Below are 17,269 nucleotides of genomic sequence, written 5' to 3'. Positions count from 1 at the left end.
TTTTTCTATTTTAAAATTGTGTTTATTTACTGATAACCATGGGCAAACTTTTGCTGCTGTCACCTGTGCAATGTCTGATTGTGCACTTATGTCCTTAAATCTCTGTGCAATCCAATTTCTGATCTACCTAAGATCGTGCTGCTGCCAGTTTAAAGGAATACCAAAGCTTGATACCTGCTTCAAAATTCTTGATAACCAATTATTTTTATTACTTGAGATAATCTGCTCCATTAGCGCTACCTTTACTAACCTCCCTTCCTCCATCTCGATTATTCTTAGCCAGTAATAAACAGTCTTGTGCCAATCGCATGTACTCCCAATTCTGCCCTCACTGCGCATGCTGGGGCTCCAGGGGACACTGCCAAGATTCTCCTCAAGAACTTATTTTAAGGGATTTCCAACCCAGACAACTTAACTAACCCCCATATTTCTGCCCCATATGTAAGTACTGGTTCAATTTTTGCCTGAAAGACCTTTAACGCTGGGGTTAATGAAGATGGAGTTTTCTCTAAGATAAGTTTATTTAATTAGGCCGTCCGAGCCAGGGCCTTCTGGCTCCAGCTTTTACATGTTTGTTCCATTTACCATTTGTCTGGAATACTATCACTAAATAGGTAAATGACTGAAGTTATTCTATTCTTCTGCTATTTAAAACCCATCTCCTCATCTTTTGTTGCCTGCTAAATATCATTACCTTTGATTTCTCTACATTAATTATCAAGCAATTCTTTTTTTTTTGAAATTTTATTTTATTTTAATTAAACAAAAACACACAAAAAAAGAATTATCCTTCATTACATCTAGAAAGCGTGTCGATTGGTTACAGATAACTTTCATCAAAAATCTTTGTATAACTTACTATCAATGTACCACAATTCTCATTTGACTACAATTATTTGAACATGCTTTTACCTCAAATCATTCATACTTAAAGACATAATCACATAATGGCATTCATTAGCTATTTCAAAAAATCATCCAATAACATTACACCTTTATAGCATCTTTTAAGTAAAAGTCAATAAATAAAGTTTCTAAGCCTTTCCCCCCCTTTTTTGCCAACTCACTGACTAAAATTTATATCCAAGTTACTTTGGCCAATACCATAGCATGAATATATTGTTAAATAATGTCCATTAACATTTCCTTGTTGTTCTTATAATTGGCTAAAAATCATTTACTATTTATGCCCCATCTCCTCTCATCAGGGCCCCCACCCCCAAAAAACACCTTACACCTTTATAACAAGATCTAAATGAAAATTTGTTAATAAAAGTTATAGATCTTTTTCCCAAGTCATAATTTACAATTTATATCCAAATTTCTTTTACTAAATTGTCAATACATGTATATATCATTACGCTGTATCCATTATCATTTTATTATTATTATTTATGATTAATTAATTGTTAGTGAGTAAACATTTAATAACAATCTAAAACAATCTAGGAGTTACAAAGTTCCTACTTATTAATCACCAATAATAAAAAAAACTATTTTTTATTACCAACTTTCATTGTCAACCTGTATCTTTCCAGTAACAAAACAGTCTTATCTCTCTTGCCAATTGTGGAGTCAGTCTTCTTTTTATCTCCTTTATAAGGTTTTTATAGGCTTCTCTCTGCACTTTGTTGCTTGAAGGGTCTCTCAGATAATCTCCTTGCCCACCAGTTGCTACTAAAGTTAACTTGTCTTTGTTTGTCAATCTTGCTTCTGAAAAAAATTCTCTTCTTATGTCTATCATCATTAGTATTTTTTTCTCTTCTGTGTTCTGGAATCTGGGGTAGAGCTCCAATTCGTCGAATTCTCTTTTCCACATTCCTTTTCCATTTTCACCCACCTTTGCTCCATTAATAAATTCATCTATTGCTTATCTTTATCTTCTTTATCTTCATTATCCCCTTTAATTTGGAGGGCTCCAACCCCATCATCTTTTGCTGTGAGGAAGACTAGTCTTTCCAGCTTCTTCTCAATTCTCCCATATCCTTCCAATAGATTTTGAATTCCAGCCAATTCTTTGTTATTAGATGGTCCAATACAAAACAATTGTCCATAGTAGATCTTCCGCTCCTGAAGCCTGTCTGTTCTTCAGCTAGAATTTTATCTGTCTTTATCCAATCTTCTAATTTATGAAGCAAATACTTAGCATACATTTTTGCTGAAATATCAATTAGACTAATTAACCGGAAATTATCTGGGTTATTTCTAGAGCCTTTTTTATGTAATGGAATAATTATTGATGTGCGCCATCTAGCAGGAATTTGCCCTGTTCTATTAATAAAAGTAAAGAGATCCGCTAGGACAGGTGCCCACCAGGTTATGTTTTCTTTAAATAATGATGCCGGGAGTGCATCCTGTCCTGGAGCTTTGTTTGACTTCAGGGAAGAGATTAAATGCCTCACCTCCATGATTGACACTTCTGCCCACTGGGGTAAGGCTTCATATCCCTGTTTCAGGCTCAGAGAAGATATCACGTCATCAGAACTTTCCGCTACTGCTGAAGTGCCAAATGCCTCTCCCAACTTACTGCAGTAATATTTGGGTCACTTATTGATTTTCTATCTTTAATAATTTTTGAGACCCCCCAACAAGAAGAGTGGGGGTGAGGCCAGCTTTGCTGCCTGTTCTAAGCCAGCCCATAAATTATCAATAGCAATAGCAATAGCAATAGCAGTGGACTTATATACCGCTTCATAGGCCTTTCAGGCCTCTCTAAGCGGTTTACAGAGAGTCAGCATATTGCCCCCAACAATCTGGGTCCTCATTTTACCCACCTCGGAAGGATGGAAGGCTGAGTCAACCCTGAGCCGGTGAGATTTGAACCGCTGACCTGCTGATCTAGCAGTAGCCTGCAGTGCTGCATTTAACCACTGCGCCACCTTGGCTCTATCAGTATAAGAGGCCTTTTTCTTCTTCAATAGCTGCTTATATTTCTGCCTCATGGTGATATACTCCTTCTGTAATTCCATGTTTGGGCTGATTAAGTATCTCCTAAGTGATTTCCTGAGCTGTTTTCTCCTTTCCTTGCAGTCATTATCAAACCATGTTGAGTGACTGGCCCTTTGGCTTAATAGTCATGAAAAAATGCTTCAATTTATGGCATATTTCCACAAAATATACTAAAAGCTCTTGTTCACCTGTACTATTTGAGCATATAAGCTCTAGGGTTTCCATACATGGTGAATTAAAAAATTCTGTTGCTACTTTCCCATCAACCTTCTTCCATGTTAGCCTTCTCTCCTGGACTATTTCCAAGTTGTGGCCTATTTGTTGAATTATTTGATTCCTTTTCCTTAAATCAGAAGGAATTACCAGGGACATCTCAATCGGAAGATGATCACTTTCAGGCCTTGGTAACGTCAAGACCGAAGTAGCTCCTGAGACTAAGCTGTGAGAAACACAAAAGTAATCGACAGAGCTACATGCCTTGGGACCAAAAAAGGTTATGGCGTACCTTCTAACCTCTGAGTACTGAGTACAATTTGAAGGTTACAATTGTATACCATTATTAGAAATTTTCCCCCATCTTTATTCTTTTTCCTATCTTGGGAGTCCCATGATTATTGGTTGTGTAAATAACCATCTGGATTTTTACCATTTTCAACAAAAGGCTCCAACAAGGGGCCAACACGGTCATTAAAATATCCTGCCAAAATCAGAGGTGTTTTTATTTTAAAAAATTCTGTATATCTAATATCTTTACCTCCAGTACCTCCCAAAGGGCGCCCATTGCTGGGTTAACATACACATTTAGGAATACTATTGACTTCCCTGGATTGCTTGAGAATGGATTGCTTGAGAAAATAAAGGGCCAGAGTCCGATCATATCTTGTTTCCTTTCCATCCTAATTCGGCTTTTACCAAAATGCACAATCCTCCTGAGGCTTTTCCCTTTATAGCTACCCTCTTTGCTGAAAGCTGACAAATATTAAACTCAGGGAGCTCAATAGGGGCCTCTTCACCACTAACCCAAGTCTCCTGCAAGGCAATTTACCTGATACCTGTTTAGAAATTTAATACAGTCATCCGTACACCAACTTCCTTTCCATCCTGCCACATTCCATGAGAGGAAGTGTATTCTTAAAGAAGGTGATTGTATGCTATTTCCTAGTCAGGCTTCTTGAGTAATCTCTTCCACCCATCCTTCCCCATTTGCGCTGACACACCCATTTAATCGGCTGCATTCCATAAAAGTCTGTTTAGGTGTCATTTCTCTGCCTGTTGCTTTCTGGCTTGCAGATCTGTAAGCTCTATTAATCGCTACCTCAACGATAAATGATTTTACTTGAGGCACCACTCTTATATCATTCCTTGGTATCATTTCCGCCACTAAGGGAGACTGGGAAATTCCTTCCTGGATATCTTCCAACTCCGGTGTTCATCCCATGGCACTTTGCACTGTTAGGTCAGCTGTCTCTGGCACTATGTGCTGGTCATAAGTCAATTTTTTCAGTGTTGTTCTAACTTTAAATGGTCACTAAATGAATAGTTGCAAGTCAAGGACTACCTGTAGTCTCTGTCAATTTATTCCTCCTATGTTCTGTGAAATTTGTTATTTAGTTTGAAATTTTGGGCTTAGAGAACCTAGAACAACGCCGCCTATGGCCTGACCTAAGCACAGTACATAAAATTATCCGCTACAATGTCCTACCTGTCAATGACTACTTCAGCTTCAACCACAATAATACACGAGCAAACAATAGATTACAAACTCAAGGTAAACTGCTCCAAACTCGATTGCAGAAAATACGACTTCAACAACAGAGTTATTATATCCCCAAACCCCCATAATTTTAACCTAAGACTGTCTACTGTTGACCTCACCCCATTCCTAAGAGGTCTGAAAGGGGTGTGCATAAACGCACCAACATGCCTATCGTCCCTGTCCTATTGTCTCCATTTATTCGTACTCATTTACTGTGTTCATATTTATGTTCATACTTATACCTGTTATTTTTTTACCTGTTTGACCAAATAAATAAATTAATAAATGTGTTGGGATCAGGGAGATTGGTTAGCAGCTAGCAAATATTCTAGCTTTTCTTACATGAAATCTGCCTATATCTTTACGTCTGTAGGTCTGGTTTTAAGATGGTGATCATATAAAGCAAATAACTCAAAATTAAATTTTTATTGATAAAATGCTGTCTCATCTCTTCATCTCTTTATTTTGACACTGGATATGGGATCTGCAGCAAAAAGAAGGCTGGGGAATTCTGGAGTTTGAAGTCCCTACAGGTAGCCCTTGATTTACAACCATTCCTTCCACCCTCTGTTCCCACCTTCCATTTCATGAGGCCAATAACTTTATTCTGGAAATTACATGTTCACAAGGAAGCCAAATCCAGTAGGTGCCTTGAAATTAACAGGATTAACTTCTGCATATACAGGTAGTCCATAATTTACAACAGTTCGTTTAGTGACCATTTGAAGTTACAATGGCACTGAAATAACTGCTTTTCAACTTAGTCATTGCAGCATCCTCATGGTCACATGATCAAAATTCAGATGCTCATCAACTGGTTCATATTTATGACAGTTGCAGTGTCCCAGGATCATGTGATCAACTTTTGCAACCTTCTGACATATTCACTTAACAACTGTGTTATTAACTTAACAACTATAGTGACTTACTTAACAACTGTGGCAAGAAAGGTTATTAAATGGGGCAAAATTCACTTAGTACTAAAGGAGCAGCTCCTTGCATTGTGGCTGCTGCAATGAATATGAGAAGTCCAGCCAATGTTTTAAGCACTGTTAACATCTCCAACCTAATGAGTTGTCTGTTAACCAATGAGTTGTCCATACCTGTCAATTTATCAACTTCAGTTACTGCACCAGTGAACATCGCACATCCAGTCACTATCACCTCATCAATGAATGTCCCAACATCAGTGATATTAATTCTCCCTTTAAATATAGCCATGAGACCTGTGGAAAGCATGCCTTTCCTTCCCCAGGCATTGCCAATCTCTCCCCCTAGTAAAAAAAAAATCTAGAGCAAAAACTTCATGCAGTATTAGAAAGAAAAATAGAAAAGGGGGCTGCTGTGTATTGTTTAATGGACTGCTAAATTGGCAAAACAGACTGCTAAATTGGCCACACCCACCCAATCGCATGACCACTTGGCCACACCCACCCAGTCACATGATCACCTAACCATGCCCCAGTCACATGATCACCTGGCCATGCCCCCAGTCACATGATCGCCTATACACGTCCACCCCAGTCACATGACCACCAGGCTACGCCATCAAGCACCCTCACAGAACCGGTAGTAAGATTACACTCTTCCTAATATATCTGGTAATGTACATACTATAATCATTATTTTGATTAGCCTCAAACATATTAAGACCTTGAGTTCATGAAAGATCTTCAACCATATGTTTCTGATAATTATTAACTAGTTTATCTAGTTAAATATTCTGTTAGTACCATAGGTAAATAGAGGCTTATGAAAAACCAATGCTGTGGTTAATCTTTGCAAATATATTTTAGACATACGATGCCTGATACTGGAGGTAACATATAGATATCATGACTAATAGTATCATAGTATACTTCTGGCTAGAAATTCTCAGCTCATAAATGGGAGAATGTAAAACATGCAATTTTTACAAAATTATTATAAAAGAAAAGACTTCAGACATTTGTTTTTATGTATGTTGACTTGCACTCTAAATTATCAAATTCCTGGGGCAAATGGAAGCCAACTCAATTTGTTTACTGCAGACACTTAGATTCAATGAATAAATGTCATCTGGATTTTTATTCCTTAAATGGTGTTTCTATCCTTTGAATTCTGCCAATTATAACTGTACACAGTATTCAGCATATAGCCAATACAGTAGATTTGTAAAGAAGCATTATCAGACTGCCATTTTTATGCAATTTTCAATTCCTTTATTACTGCATTTCTTACAACCTCATTTGGATCTATATTGTTAAATCATACACATACATTTTTCTTCATCTGCCCATCTAGTCTACCAATATTTTCCCCAGAATTACTCTAGCTATAAAAATATTTCTCCGTGCTAATGATGATAGCAATTACTAAAATTAACCAGTTGTTATTATGAAAATATTTGCTGTATTTAAGAATCATTTATTATTTAACTAGTACCCTGCCATGCGTTGCTGTGGCCTAGTCTGTTTAATGGAAAAGAAAAGAGAAAGCACAAGTTTCTAATATGTTTAATTTCACAACGCTTGTGGGTATACAATATTTTTTGTTGTTCCATTGTCTGTGCAGATATAGAGATTGTATGGTTGGCCGACTCTAGAACATGCAACATATAATTGTCCATGTGAGAAACAATTTTCAATTGCTGGAAAGACGTTGGACCGGGCACATTTACCAACAGCATGTGAAGAAAGAAACATTCCCAGGGTGGTCCCCTCTGACCAGGGTCATGCCATTGCCAGCAGCGGCAAGGTTTGTGAGGGTCTTGCCCACCAGGCGGGCCCTGCCACTCGCTGCACCGGCCACGACTCCCCCAGTAGAGGTGGCCCCCGCAGGGAAGTGAGCCACAGTGGCCCCTGAAAGAGCCGCCACAGAGGACCCTCCCGCAGGCCCCGGCCTGGCGCCCTCCAAGCTCCCCATGACAGTCAGCCTCTGGAACAACGTGCTGGATGGGGCCCCTCCAGACATGGGTGGGGGGACCCTAGCATGGGAGGGAGGCTGGGGGTGTCCCCGTGGGCGTAGTGGGGTGGCGGGTGGGCACTGCTGTTGGTCAGGCCTCAGGGCTGCTGGGCTGGGCGAGGCTGGTTGGGGGAGATGACGCCGGGGCTGTTGGCCTCGTGGAAGTTGTTCAGCGACTCCTCGGAGGAGCTGTGCTCAGGCTCCCCCAAGTCGGTGGCCCGGGAGAGCGAGACATCCAAGATCTTGGAGGAGGAGAAGTCCTCAGTGTGTGACTCATCCAGGTCATCGTAGCTCTCCGTGTCTTTGGCGATGCTGTTGTTGGAGCTGAGGCTGGCCGAGATCTGCGCCAGGGTCACACTGGTGATCTGGAAGCCACTCTTCTTCTTTAACTGGGCACCCGTTGCCCCCCCCAATGCCTCCTCCTCCCTGCAAGAGCAGCACCAGGCTCTGTGGCGGAGGTGCCCCGGGAGGGCAGGAGGAGATCGAGACAGAGGCGGCTGCAGAGGCCGGGGAAGGCAATGTTGGCTGGGCCAGCCGGGTGGGAGGTCCTCCAAGCCAGTGCTGCTGCTGCGGCGGCTGCCAGCCTGCCGAAACAGCATCACGGGCTGCGCCATCTTCTTCCTCTCCCGCGCCTCCACCGCTGAATCATGCTGCTCCTGCTGCAGAGGCAACCAGCATTGGGTGCTGCAGGAAGGATGCCCACTCACTTCAGCACCCTCCCCAACCCGCTGGCGCTTTGGCTCTGGGCTGCCACCTTATGCACAGGCCCACTCCCACTCCCTGCTGTAAAGTAAGACAATTTTCAACTGAGTAAAGTGGTCGATGTCCCTGGAACTATTTTGTTGTTATATATCCAAGGATGTGCCTAGCTCTGAAGCAAGTAACAGAAGCGAGAAACCTGATAGCAAAGGATACAATTCTTTTACAGAATTAATTCCTAACAAATAATTCCTAACCGTAGCAGAACAGCACAAGCAATTCTTAACAGAAACAAATAGCAAAGGTTAGATTGATAGATTGATTCGTGTCACTATGTCCTTTCAAATCAATAGCGCTGATATAATGGCTTTTACATCTATTTAAAGGCACGGGATTCGCACTTGTAGTTTTAGAAGAACCGGCTTTAAGCTCCTGAACAATTACTTTAACAGAACGGGGAAGGCCTCTCAATCAACTTCTCCCCGGGGTCCCCACAAAAGAGCCACAGCCAGTTGGGCGTCTCTGCGAAACGAAGCGTGGAAGCGGTCCGGCGTCTCCCAGAGTGTGGCGGTCGTCGCCCCGCCCCCCGCCCCAGAAAGCAGCTCGGTTGGTTGGTTCTTCCTCCTCCGGGCTTCCCCTGCCCTGCCCTGCCTTCCCCTTTATTCTGCCAGCTGGGCCAGCGAGACGTGCGGCTATGGAGGTTGGAAGGCTAACGCGCGGTCCTCCGAGCAAAAGCCAGGAGGTAGCGCGACTGAACGGGTGGCGCCGGCGGTTGAAATCCGTTTTAGAACCGTTAGCAGTCTGCTCCCTGGTTTTGCTGATATTGGCGGCCACGATGCCGTTGGTGGGCGCCGCTGAGGCTGCCCAGAGCTTCGGCTACGGCGACGAGAAGTGCCACTACTACGCCGGGGGCGAGGTGTATCCTGGCGAGGCATCGCGGGTGCCCGTCAAAGACCACTCACTCCACCTCAGCAAGGCCAAGAGTAAGTACACAAAAAGGCCGCCGCGCCTTATGGCCGGGAGAGGGGGACAGGGCGAGGCGGAGCTGCCCGAGCCAGCCTCTGCCTTGTCTTTTCAGTCCTTGAGTGAAGGAAAGACCCGAAGCTCCGTCTTCTCCCCGTCGCCTAAGCTGTATCCTTCCTAATTGCAAGTGGCAAAGACCCAACTTGAAAAGCCGTCCTTCTCGCACAGCGCCTGATCTTATTGTCCTTAAGAGCATTTGGTCTTCCTCAGTCGGGCTCCAAGAATGGTTTGCACTTAAAGTGGGAGGCCGTGGGAAGTCCTACACATTTGTAGTGCTATTAGGGAGAAAGCTGATGCATTGCATGGTAACACAAAGGGCCGTGGTAGAGCTTGAAATATATGTATTGTGATGCCAGTGTTCCTTCAGGAAAAGAGTGGTCACAGCAAGTCTTGCTCACTTGTCATATATGATGTTTTAATAACAGTATGGAGTTAATAAAAAGTCTTTCTTCAAAAACTCAGAAAAGGATTGAAATGTGAACTTTTCGATAATCACTATGAGCACAGAAGGGTTAAATTGAACAGCAATCACAAATATTGTTCCAAATATCTGCTAAATAAAACTTCAGACAAGGTTTAAAGCAGTGTTTTTCAACCTTTTTCTGCAAAGGCACACTTTTTTCATGAAAAAAATCACGAGGCACACCACCATTAGAAAATGTTAAAAAATTTTAACTCTGTGCCTATATTGACTATAGGCAGGTGTTTTTCCCATGGCACACCTTACACTATGTCACGGCACACTAGTGTGCCGCGGCACAGTGGTTGAAAAACACTGGTTTAAAGGACACGTCAGGAAAGTTTCTGGTGTAATGAGTCATACAAAGAAGCAAGAGAATCAAAGTCATGCTTTTAAAAACATTTGTTTGGGGCCTAGTTCTGAAATAGTAGAAAAATATTACTACACTTGATACGTTTCTAAAAATTTCTAATGCTGTTATACTAGCAGTTCATAATAAATTAAATAAATGGTATAACAGACAAACCTATCCTTTCAATCTGACATACACCTACTTGACTTTCTTTGTAAATTTTACTAGAATTATTTACAAAACTGCTACCCCCCTTTTTTCTTGGATGTGTCTATCATTGGTTTATTGGCAAATGTTTCAGACTATTTTATAGATTAAAATTTATTATTAATCCATTACAGAGTTCTTGGGAAATAATTCTAAAATATCAGACATTTTAAAATATCCATACTGCATACATATTCTGTTACAAGCATGTTCCAATAACATCCTCAGTGGTCTTTCTAACTTACAGTATTATATACTGAGAGTATAGAGGTCAGTAAAAAAGAATATATATAGGTATAAAATTGCTCAGCTAAGAATTTAATTTTTCTTTTCTAGTCTGAATTGCGATTCAGTCTCTATTTGTTATGATCGTAAGTCTGAATTTTGTTTCAATGGCATTAGGTACTTGCTTCTATGAATTTTTCTGTGTGTGTGTATACTAATTTATGAACATAAGTGTGTATATATAATCTTTATACACACACACACATACAGGCACACACACACAAACAGATAACTATACGGTACACTAAATCGTGAAGAATTAATACTTTGAAGAAATTTGTCAGCATATTTTATCACTATGAACATAAACATTTACTGTATTTTTTGGGAGTATAAGATGCACCTTTTTTCCTCAAAAAAGAGGCTGAAAATCTGGGTTATACACCAAATACAGTATTTTTTGCTTCCCGAAGCCCTGCTTCCTTCATCAAAATGGCCGTGCATACCCTTATGGAGACTTTTGGAGAGCTCCTGGGGGCTGGGGAGGGCAGAAATGAGCAAAAAACGGGCCATTTTTTGCCCCCCCCCCCCGCAGCACTCTATAAGCCTCCATAAAGCTATGCATGCAATTTTTTTGACAAAAAGGGCAGTTTTTTGCTCGTTTTTGCTCCCCCCTGCAGGCTATTCGTGCCTTTTTTTAAAAAATGGGCCAGTTTTCGTGAAAAATGGGCTGTTTTTGGGAGGTTTGCAAAGTGCAAAAACTTTTTTTTTCCTTTTAGAAAGCTCTCTAACTGATTGATGAGAATTACATTGATCAAATGCTGTACCAGCAGAAACACCTACCTATCTACTGTATTTCTCTCTCTATTTTTCTATTTCTCTCTATCCCTGTACCTACCTACCTACACACACACACACTCTCTACCTACTTTATTTCTCTATCTTTCTATCTCTCTCTCTCTCTCTCTCTCTCTCTCTCTCCTTTTACCTACCTACCTACCTAACTACTCCCTCTCTCTCCCTACCTATTGTATTTCTCTCTCTTTCTCTCCCTCTCTATCCCTCTTTCTACCTACCTACTTTTTTTAAAAAAAAATTGCCTCTTCAAAATCTTGGTGCGTCTTTTACTCCGGTGCGTCTTATACTCTGAAAAATATGCTACCTTTTTGTAGCATACAATATGCTGTCAACATAATCCATTTCTATTCATTGCCTTAACAAAAAGGCAATAGCCACAGCCCTATTACATCTACAGCCTTATTACACAAATATATTTTATTTTAGACTTTAAATATTGTCAGCTATTGAAGACCAATCAGTACTTTATAATAAATGTCTGTAGTAGGCAATTACTTTTATATAGCTTAACTTTTACCGTGATGTTTTTAAAAAATTGAAGTGTTTTAAAAATAATTTAACTTTATTTTATACATTTCAAATAATGCCTCTCAGAACAAAGCTTAGCCATTATTCCCAACAATAAAAGCATTGATTTAATCCTTAAACATTTGGGATGGCATTTCTACATAAATCAGTTTTAAAAACTGATAATTCATGGATTTATTTTAGTAGTTTTACAATTCACAAGACTGTATGTTGCTACAGTAAATAATAAAAGCAAAAGTTAAAAGAAATGTTTAATAATTTGCCTACTAAATACTCAGTTTTTGAAACAATGTTGATTTTAAATGTTTTCATATTTTGTTTGTTGTTTTAGTTTCTAAACCAGCACCTGACTGGGAGGGAACAGCTGTCATCAATGGAGAGTTTAAAGAACTGAAATTAGCAGATTTTGGAGGAAAATATGTTATTTTCTTCTTTTATCCTCTTGATTTGTAAGCAAATGTGTTAGTATTTATGTCTTTTTGCAATATGTTTATTGAAGAAAAATATTTAATAGATATTTCCATACATAGACAAAAAAGATGAAAGGAATTAAGATATTTTCCCATGTTGAATAGCAATAGCATTTAGACATATATTGCTTCACAGTGCTTTACAGCCCTCTCTAAGCAGTTTACAGAGTCAGCATATTGCCCCTAGGTCCTCATTTACCTCATTTAGGTCCTCATTTACCGCCCTCAGAAGGATGGAAAGCTGAGTCAATCTTGAGCCGCTCAGAATCAAACAACTGGAGTGGGCAATGAGCTAGCCCTACAGTACTAACCACTGCACCACCACATTTAATGTCTGAAAACATTAAAATGGGACAAGTACAGTGCTGAAAATGGCCAGCTTTGAAGACTTTATTTTATCATGACTATCTTAACCACAATTTATAATAAATGGCCAATATACGGTAAATATGTGATACAAATTTTAGAATATACACAAGCATTTTACTTATTCTTGCAACTGCAAAAATTGCAGAAGTTTACTAAATTCTATTGAAAAAAGTTGAAAATGTGAAATTGATTTATTTGTGCTACCGAATAAGAGCTTATTAATATCTTATTGTCATAAAATACACAGTTATATTGGCACTGTAAGGATATGCCCATGCATAGCACTTGTTTGAAATCTTCAGAATAGAGTATTAGGTACCCAATATAATAAGATTACAATTCAAGAAATTTTCTTAAACACTATGAAAAAGATATTCTTGCATGAGTAATATAGCATTTAACATAATACAGCATTTAAACTATTATTTCAGTTTTTAAAGTATCTAATTTTAATCTCTCTTCAGTACATTTGTGTGTCCAACGGAAATAATAGCATTTAGTGACAGAATTGAAGAATTCAGAGCAATTGATGCTGAAGTGGTAGCTTGCTCAGTAGATTCACAGTTCACTCATTTAGCATGGTATGTTCTTTTCCCTATCTTTTTACTTATGCAAATTACTGGTATTGAACCATTCAGTTTTATAGTCCTGTAAAATTCAAACATGTTATACCTGAAAATTTTATTATAAAATCAATAGCATTTTAATTTATAATCCTTATGCCATAAATTTAAATTTTATCTGAATTAATTATGTGTATGAGTCACTAAAATAACATTATTGAGGTATCTCAACAAGGGTGAGAACCATAGGGCTGTCTTACTCTTCCATTAAGAATTTTTTTGCTTAATTTTATGCAATGGAACTGAATTTTAATTTTTGTGATTAAATATGCTTTGGGAACATGTTTATTTATGATACCATTAATTAACTATTCAAGATTAGTGTAAAGTATAAAATAATGCTTTAATAGAATGTTTACTTTTTATTGCAATAGGATAAATACACCACGAAAACAAGGAGGACTTGGACCAGTGAAGATACCTCTGCTTTCTGATTTGACACACCAGATTTCAAAAGACTATGGTGTTTATCTAGAGGACCAAGGACATGCTCTTAGGTATAATCTCTCTCTCTATAAGTGAAAACCACTCACGCTGCGATCATGAAATCTCCATGTGCACACAACTAATCGGCAGTATGCCGGCAGAAACCCACCCCTAATAGGGGAGGATTCTGTGGAGCAAGTCTGAGTGAGAGAAGGGTATAGGACAGGGGAGGCTTCTATGGGGCAAGCCTGAGGGAGAGAAGGGGATAGGAGAGGTTTCTGTGGGGCAAGCCTAAGGGAGAGAAGGGGATAGGAGAGGAGAAGCTGATTGTAACCACAGCTATTTTTCAAGCTATAAGTGTTGATTTATCAAATCCGATCACATAGTTTCGAAGCGAAGCACGGGTATTCAGCTAGTATGAACTATTCTGGGTTTTTTATACATATATTGCAGCAGTGACAAATGAAGTGGCTCAACTTTTTAAATCAAATATTTGTTATCTGGTGCAACCCTTAAATAGTAGGTTAATAATTACCAAAATTGTTTTAATAATCCAAGTTCTATGTATTCAAATGATGGTGGAATTAAACATAGTACAAATTATTGAGACTGGATTTAAAATTATTTTGTTCTAGTATACAGTATAAAAAAGGATTGCATCAGATACATCTTTCACTATTTTCAAAAATGATTTTTTTTCTTGTTCATTTTTCTCATGTTTTCACAGAGGTCTGTTTATTATTGATGACAAGAAAATTCTTCGACAAATAACAATGAATGATCTTCCTGTTGGCAGATCAGTAGATGAAACCCTTCGTCTAATACAAGCATTCCAGTATACTGACAAACATGGAGAAGGTACTTATCTATTCAGTTTGGTACAGTATTTAAGGTGCTGGCCTAGAAACTAGGAGACTGAATTCTATCCTGTCTTAGGCATGAAAGCTGGCTGGATGATTTTGGCCTGGTCACACACTCTCAATCCAACTTATTTCACATGTTTGTTATTGTGGGAAAAATAGGAGGAAGAGAGAGTATTATGTGTGTTCGCTGCCTTGAGTTACTTTTAAAGTAATAAAGTTGGGATAAAAGTCTAATAAATAAAAAAAATGTTTTGGTAGTAACAGTAGTTAAATACAAATTTATAACACTTGGAATATGGTTCATTATTGCCTCAAAACTCCCAAGATGGAATAATCCTGAAATTGTGGTATCTTTCCCCTCACTATACAAAAAAAGGAAGCAGTGGACAGTTCCTTTCTTCATATTGCTATTCAGATTTTTAAAAATCCTACTTAGATTCATAGATCCGTAATAAACAGAACTATACCATTAAACTCTTCTATTATTACTAGATAGACACTACCAAAGATAGTATCGGATCTATGTCAAATGTGTAATCTGCTACCCTTTTGATATCTTCATTAAGATTATTCACATTTGACCAGCAGAATTACTTAAGTACCTACCATTTAATTTGATGTTTCTGATCTATCTCACTGGAGAATCTGGGGTACTTTGCTTGTATTGATTGAGAAAAGTAATATGTTTGAAAGTGCTATAGATATCCTATTTTTGTTGTCTAAACTGCACTTTCTGCTTGTAAAACATATTACTAATATTCAAATAAATAATATGTTACTTTGTGTGTTGAAGTTAAACACATGTACCAGAAACAAATCATTGCTTTAAGAATTACAGCATAATAAAATATGCAGAAGCTAACCTTGAATTTGGTTAAACATTTATCTAATTAGAAAACAAGATTTTTAAACATATGCACAGCAAAAATTAGACTTTCATGTTTATATCACTCTTGATCTTAAACACGTTTATGAAGAAATAAATTAAAATGCTATTGAGTGCTGAATGCCTATATCTTAGCATATATGTTCCCGATACAAAGGGTTTCCTGAAAAACTCTCAGCCTAGACTAGGCCTGGATACTTAGAATTAGGATTTTGCCATCAAATGTTCGTTTGCAGAAAATATTTTTTTATCTTTATAATAGATATTTGGCCTCAATAGTCTACAGAACAAGAATAAAAAGACAAGTTTATTTGTTAATTTTTAACCAAATATCAACATCAGTCTTCATTATTTTCTCAGTTTGTCCTGCTGGCTGGAAACCAGGCAGTGAAACAGTAAGTTGAATTTTTTAAGCATTATCATTTTAAAAATGCCTATTAACACACACAGTCTTAACAGAAAATGTCACATGGGGAAATGTCACCCATATGCCAAAAACAGTGTGCCAGCAATTTTAGTGCCATTTAACTGTCTAGTTTTCTGCCCTGCATGAAAATGAATGTTTGCTGCAATACTGTGACATTTTATGTGCTTTAGGTATATCTCATTACCCTGTCATCTTGCTTGGCATAGTGGCATTTAGGGCCTATGCCAAACCTGAACTACTAATTATTTATATCTATTCAAATGCTGAACTTTCTCTCAGGTATGCTTGAAGCATGTAGCAGTAATTCCTTCACCATATGCAAATATTATAATCTCAAGAAATTATTGCAGTTTTCAGTTCAGTCAGTCAAGATAGAAATTCACAGTGAGCAAACTATTTATTTCCTATATTTCTAAAGCTTTATTTTTTATTTTTTGAATTCTTTGGAAAAATCTATTTCAAAGGGAAGTATGCCTCTTATATAAATATTTTCTTAAGAGTTGATATTGTAGGTTGAATTGATATTCAAACTTTTCTCTGAATTCTATAGCACTTCAACAGAAAATGATTATTTAAGTTAGATGCAGATTGCGAAAACATCAGAGCCAATAAGTTTCAGCCTTTTTTTCCTGCCAGTATCAGCCTGTCTTCCTCAAATCTTTAAAAAACTTACAATTTCTTATTTTTACAAAACTCCTTAACTGGCATTGGCCTTGGCCATTTCTAAAGAAAAAGTTGTGAGTATACTTGCAGATACTTATTGTTAGGCTGGATGGGACTAAAGCGAAGAGCCAAAATAGCTATTAAAGAATTTCTATTTCCATTTTTTAAAGTAAAGTAGAATTTATGTAAGATCACAGAATGTAGAGAGTTAGTGATAACTCTATCTGTTTTTAAATCAATCTGAAGATTCTTTGAAAATGTGGTGATAAGGCAAAAAGCTATAAATAAAGTTTTTTAAATATGTAACGTAATAGTTTTAGGCTGTAGATTAATAATATAGTTTTTCAAAACCAACCATGCATGTACATCAAGACTGTGTTTTGATGTGTTTCGATAATAATACTTTTTTTTTCTTTTGCAGATAATTCCAGATCCAGCGGGGAAATTGAAGTATTTTGGTAAAGTGAACTGACTGCTCTCTTCTAAACAGTTTAACTTTCAACTAAAAATTATAAATAAAATTCCATTAATTTTGTTAATAA

General features: G+C 38.1%; 1 protein-coding gene across 1 annotated transcript; it reads left to right on the top strand.

Annotated features, from left to right (window-relative positions):
- The first annotated feature begins 8,978 nt into the window (after positions 1 to 8,978).
- PRDX4 (peroxiredoxin 4) lies at positions 8,979 to 17,269 on the top strand. Its single transcript, XM_032226402.1, has 7 exons — positions 8,979 to 9,330; positions 12,332 to 12,449; positions 13,304 to 13,420; positions 13,837 to 13,959; positions 14,616 to 14,746; positions 15,998 to 16,032; positions 17,149 to 17,269. The coding sequence occupies exons 1-7, from the start codon at positions 9,042 to 9,044 to the stop codon at positions 17,197 to 17,199; spliced, it is 864 nt and encodes a 287-aa protein (XP_032082293.1). The 5' UTR covers positions 8,979 to 9,041; the 3' UTR covers positions 17,200 to 17,269.

Source organism: Thamnophis elegans, chromosome 11, assembly GCF_009769535.1.
Source record: "Thamnophis elegans isolate rThaEle1 chromosome 11, rThaEle1.pri, whole genome shotgun sequence".
Classification (NCBI taxonomy): Eukaryota; Metazoa; Chordata; class Lepidosauria; order Squamata; family Colubridae; genus Thamnophis; species Thamnophis elegans.
The sequence above is the reverse complement of the archived record's forward strand: the minus strand, read 5'-3'. Positions and strand labels throughout refer to the sequence as shown.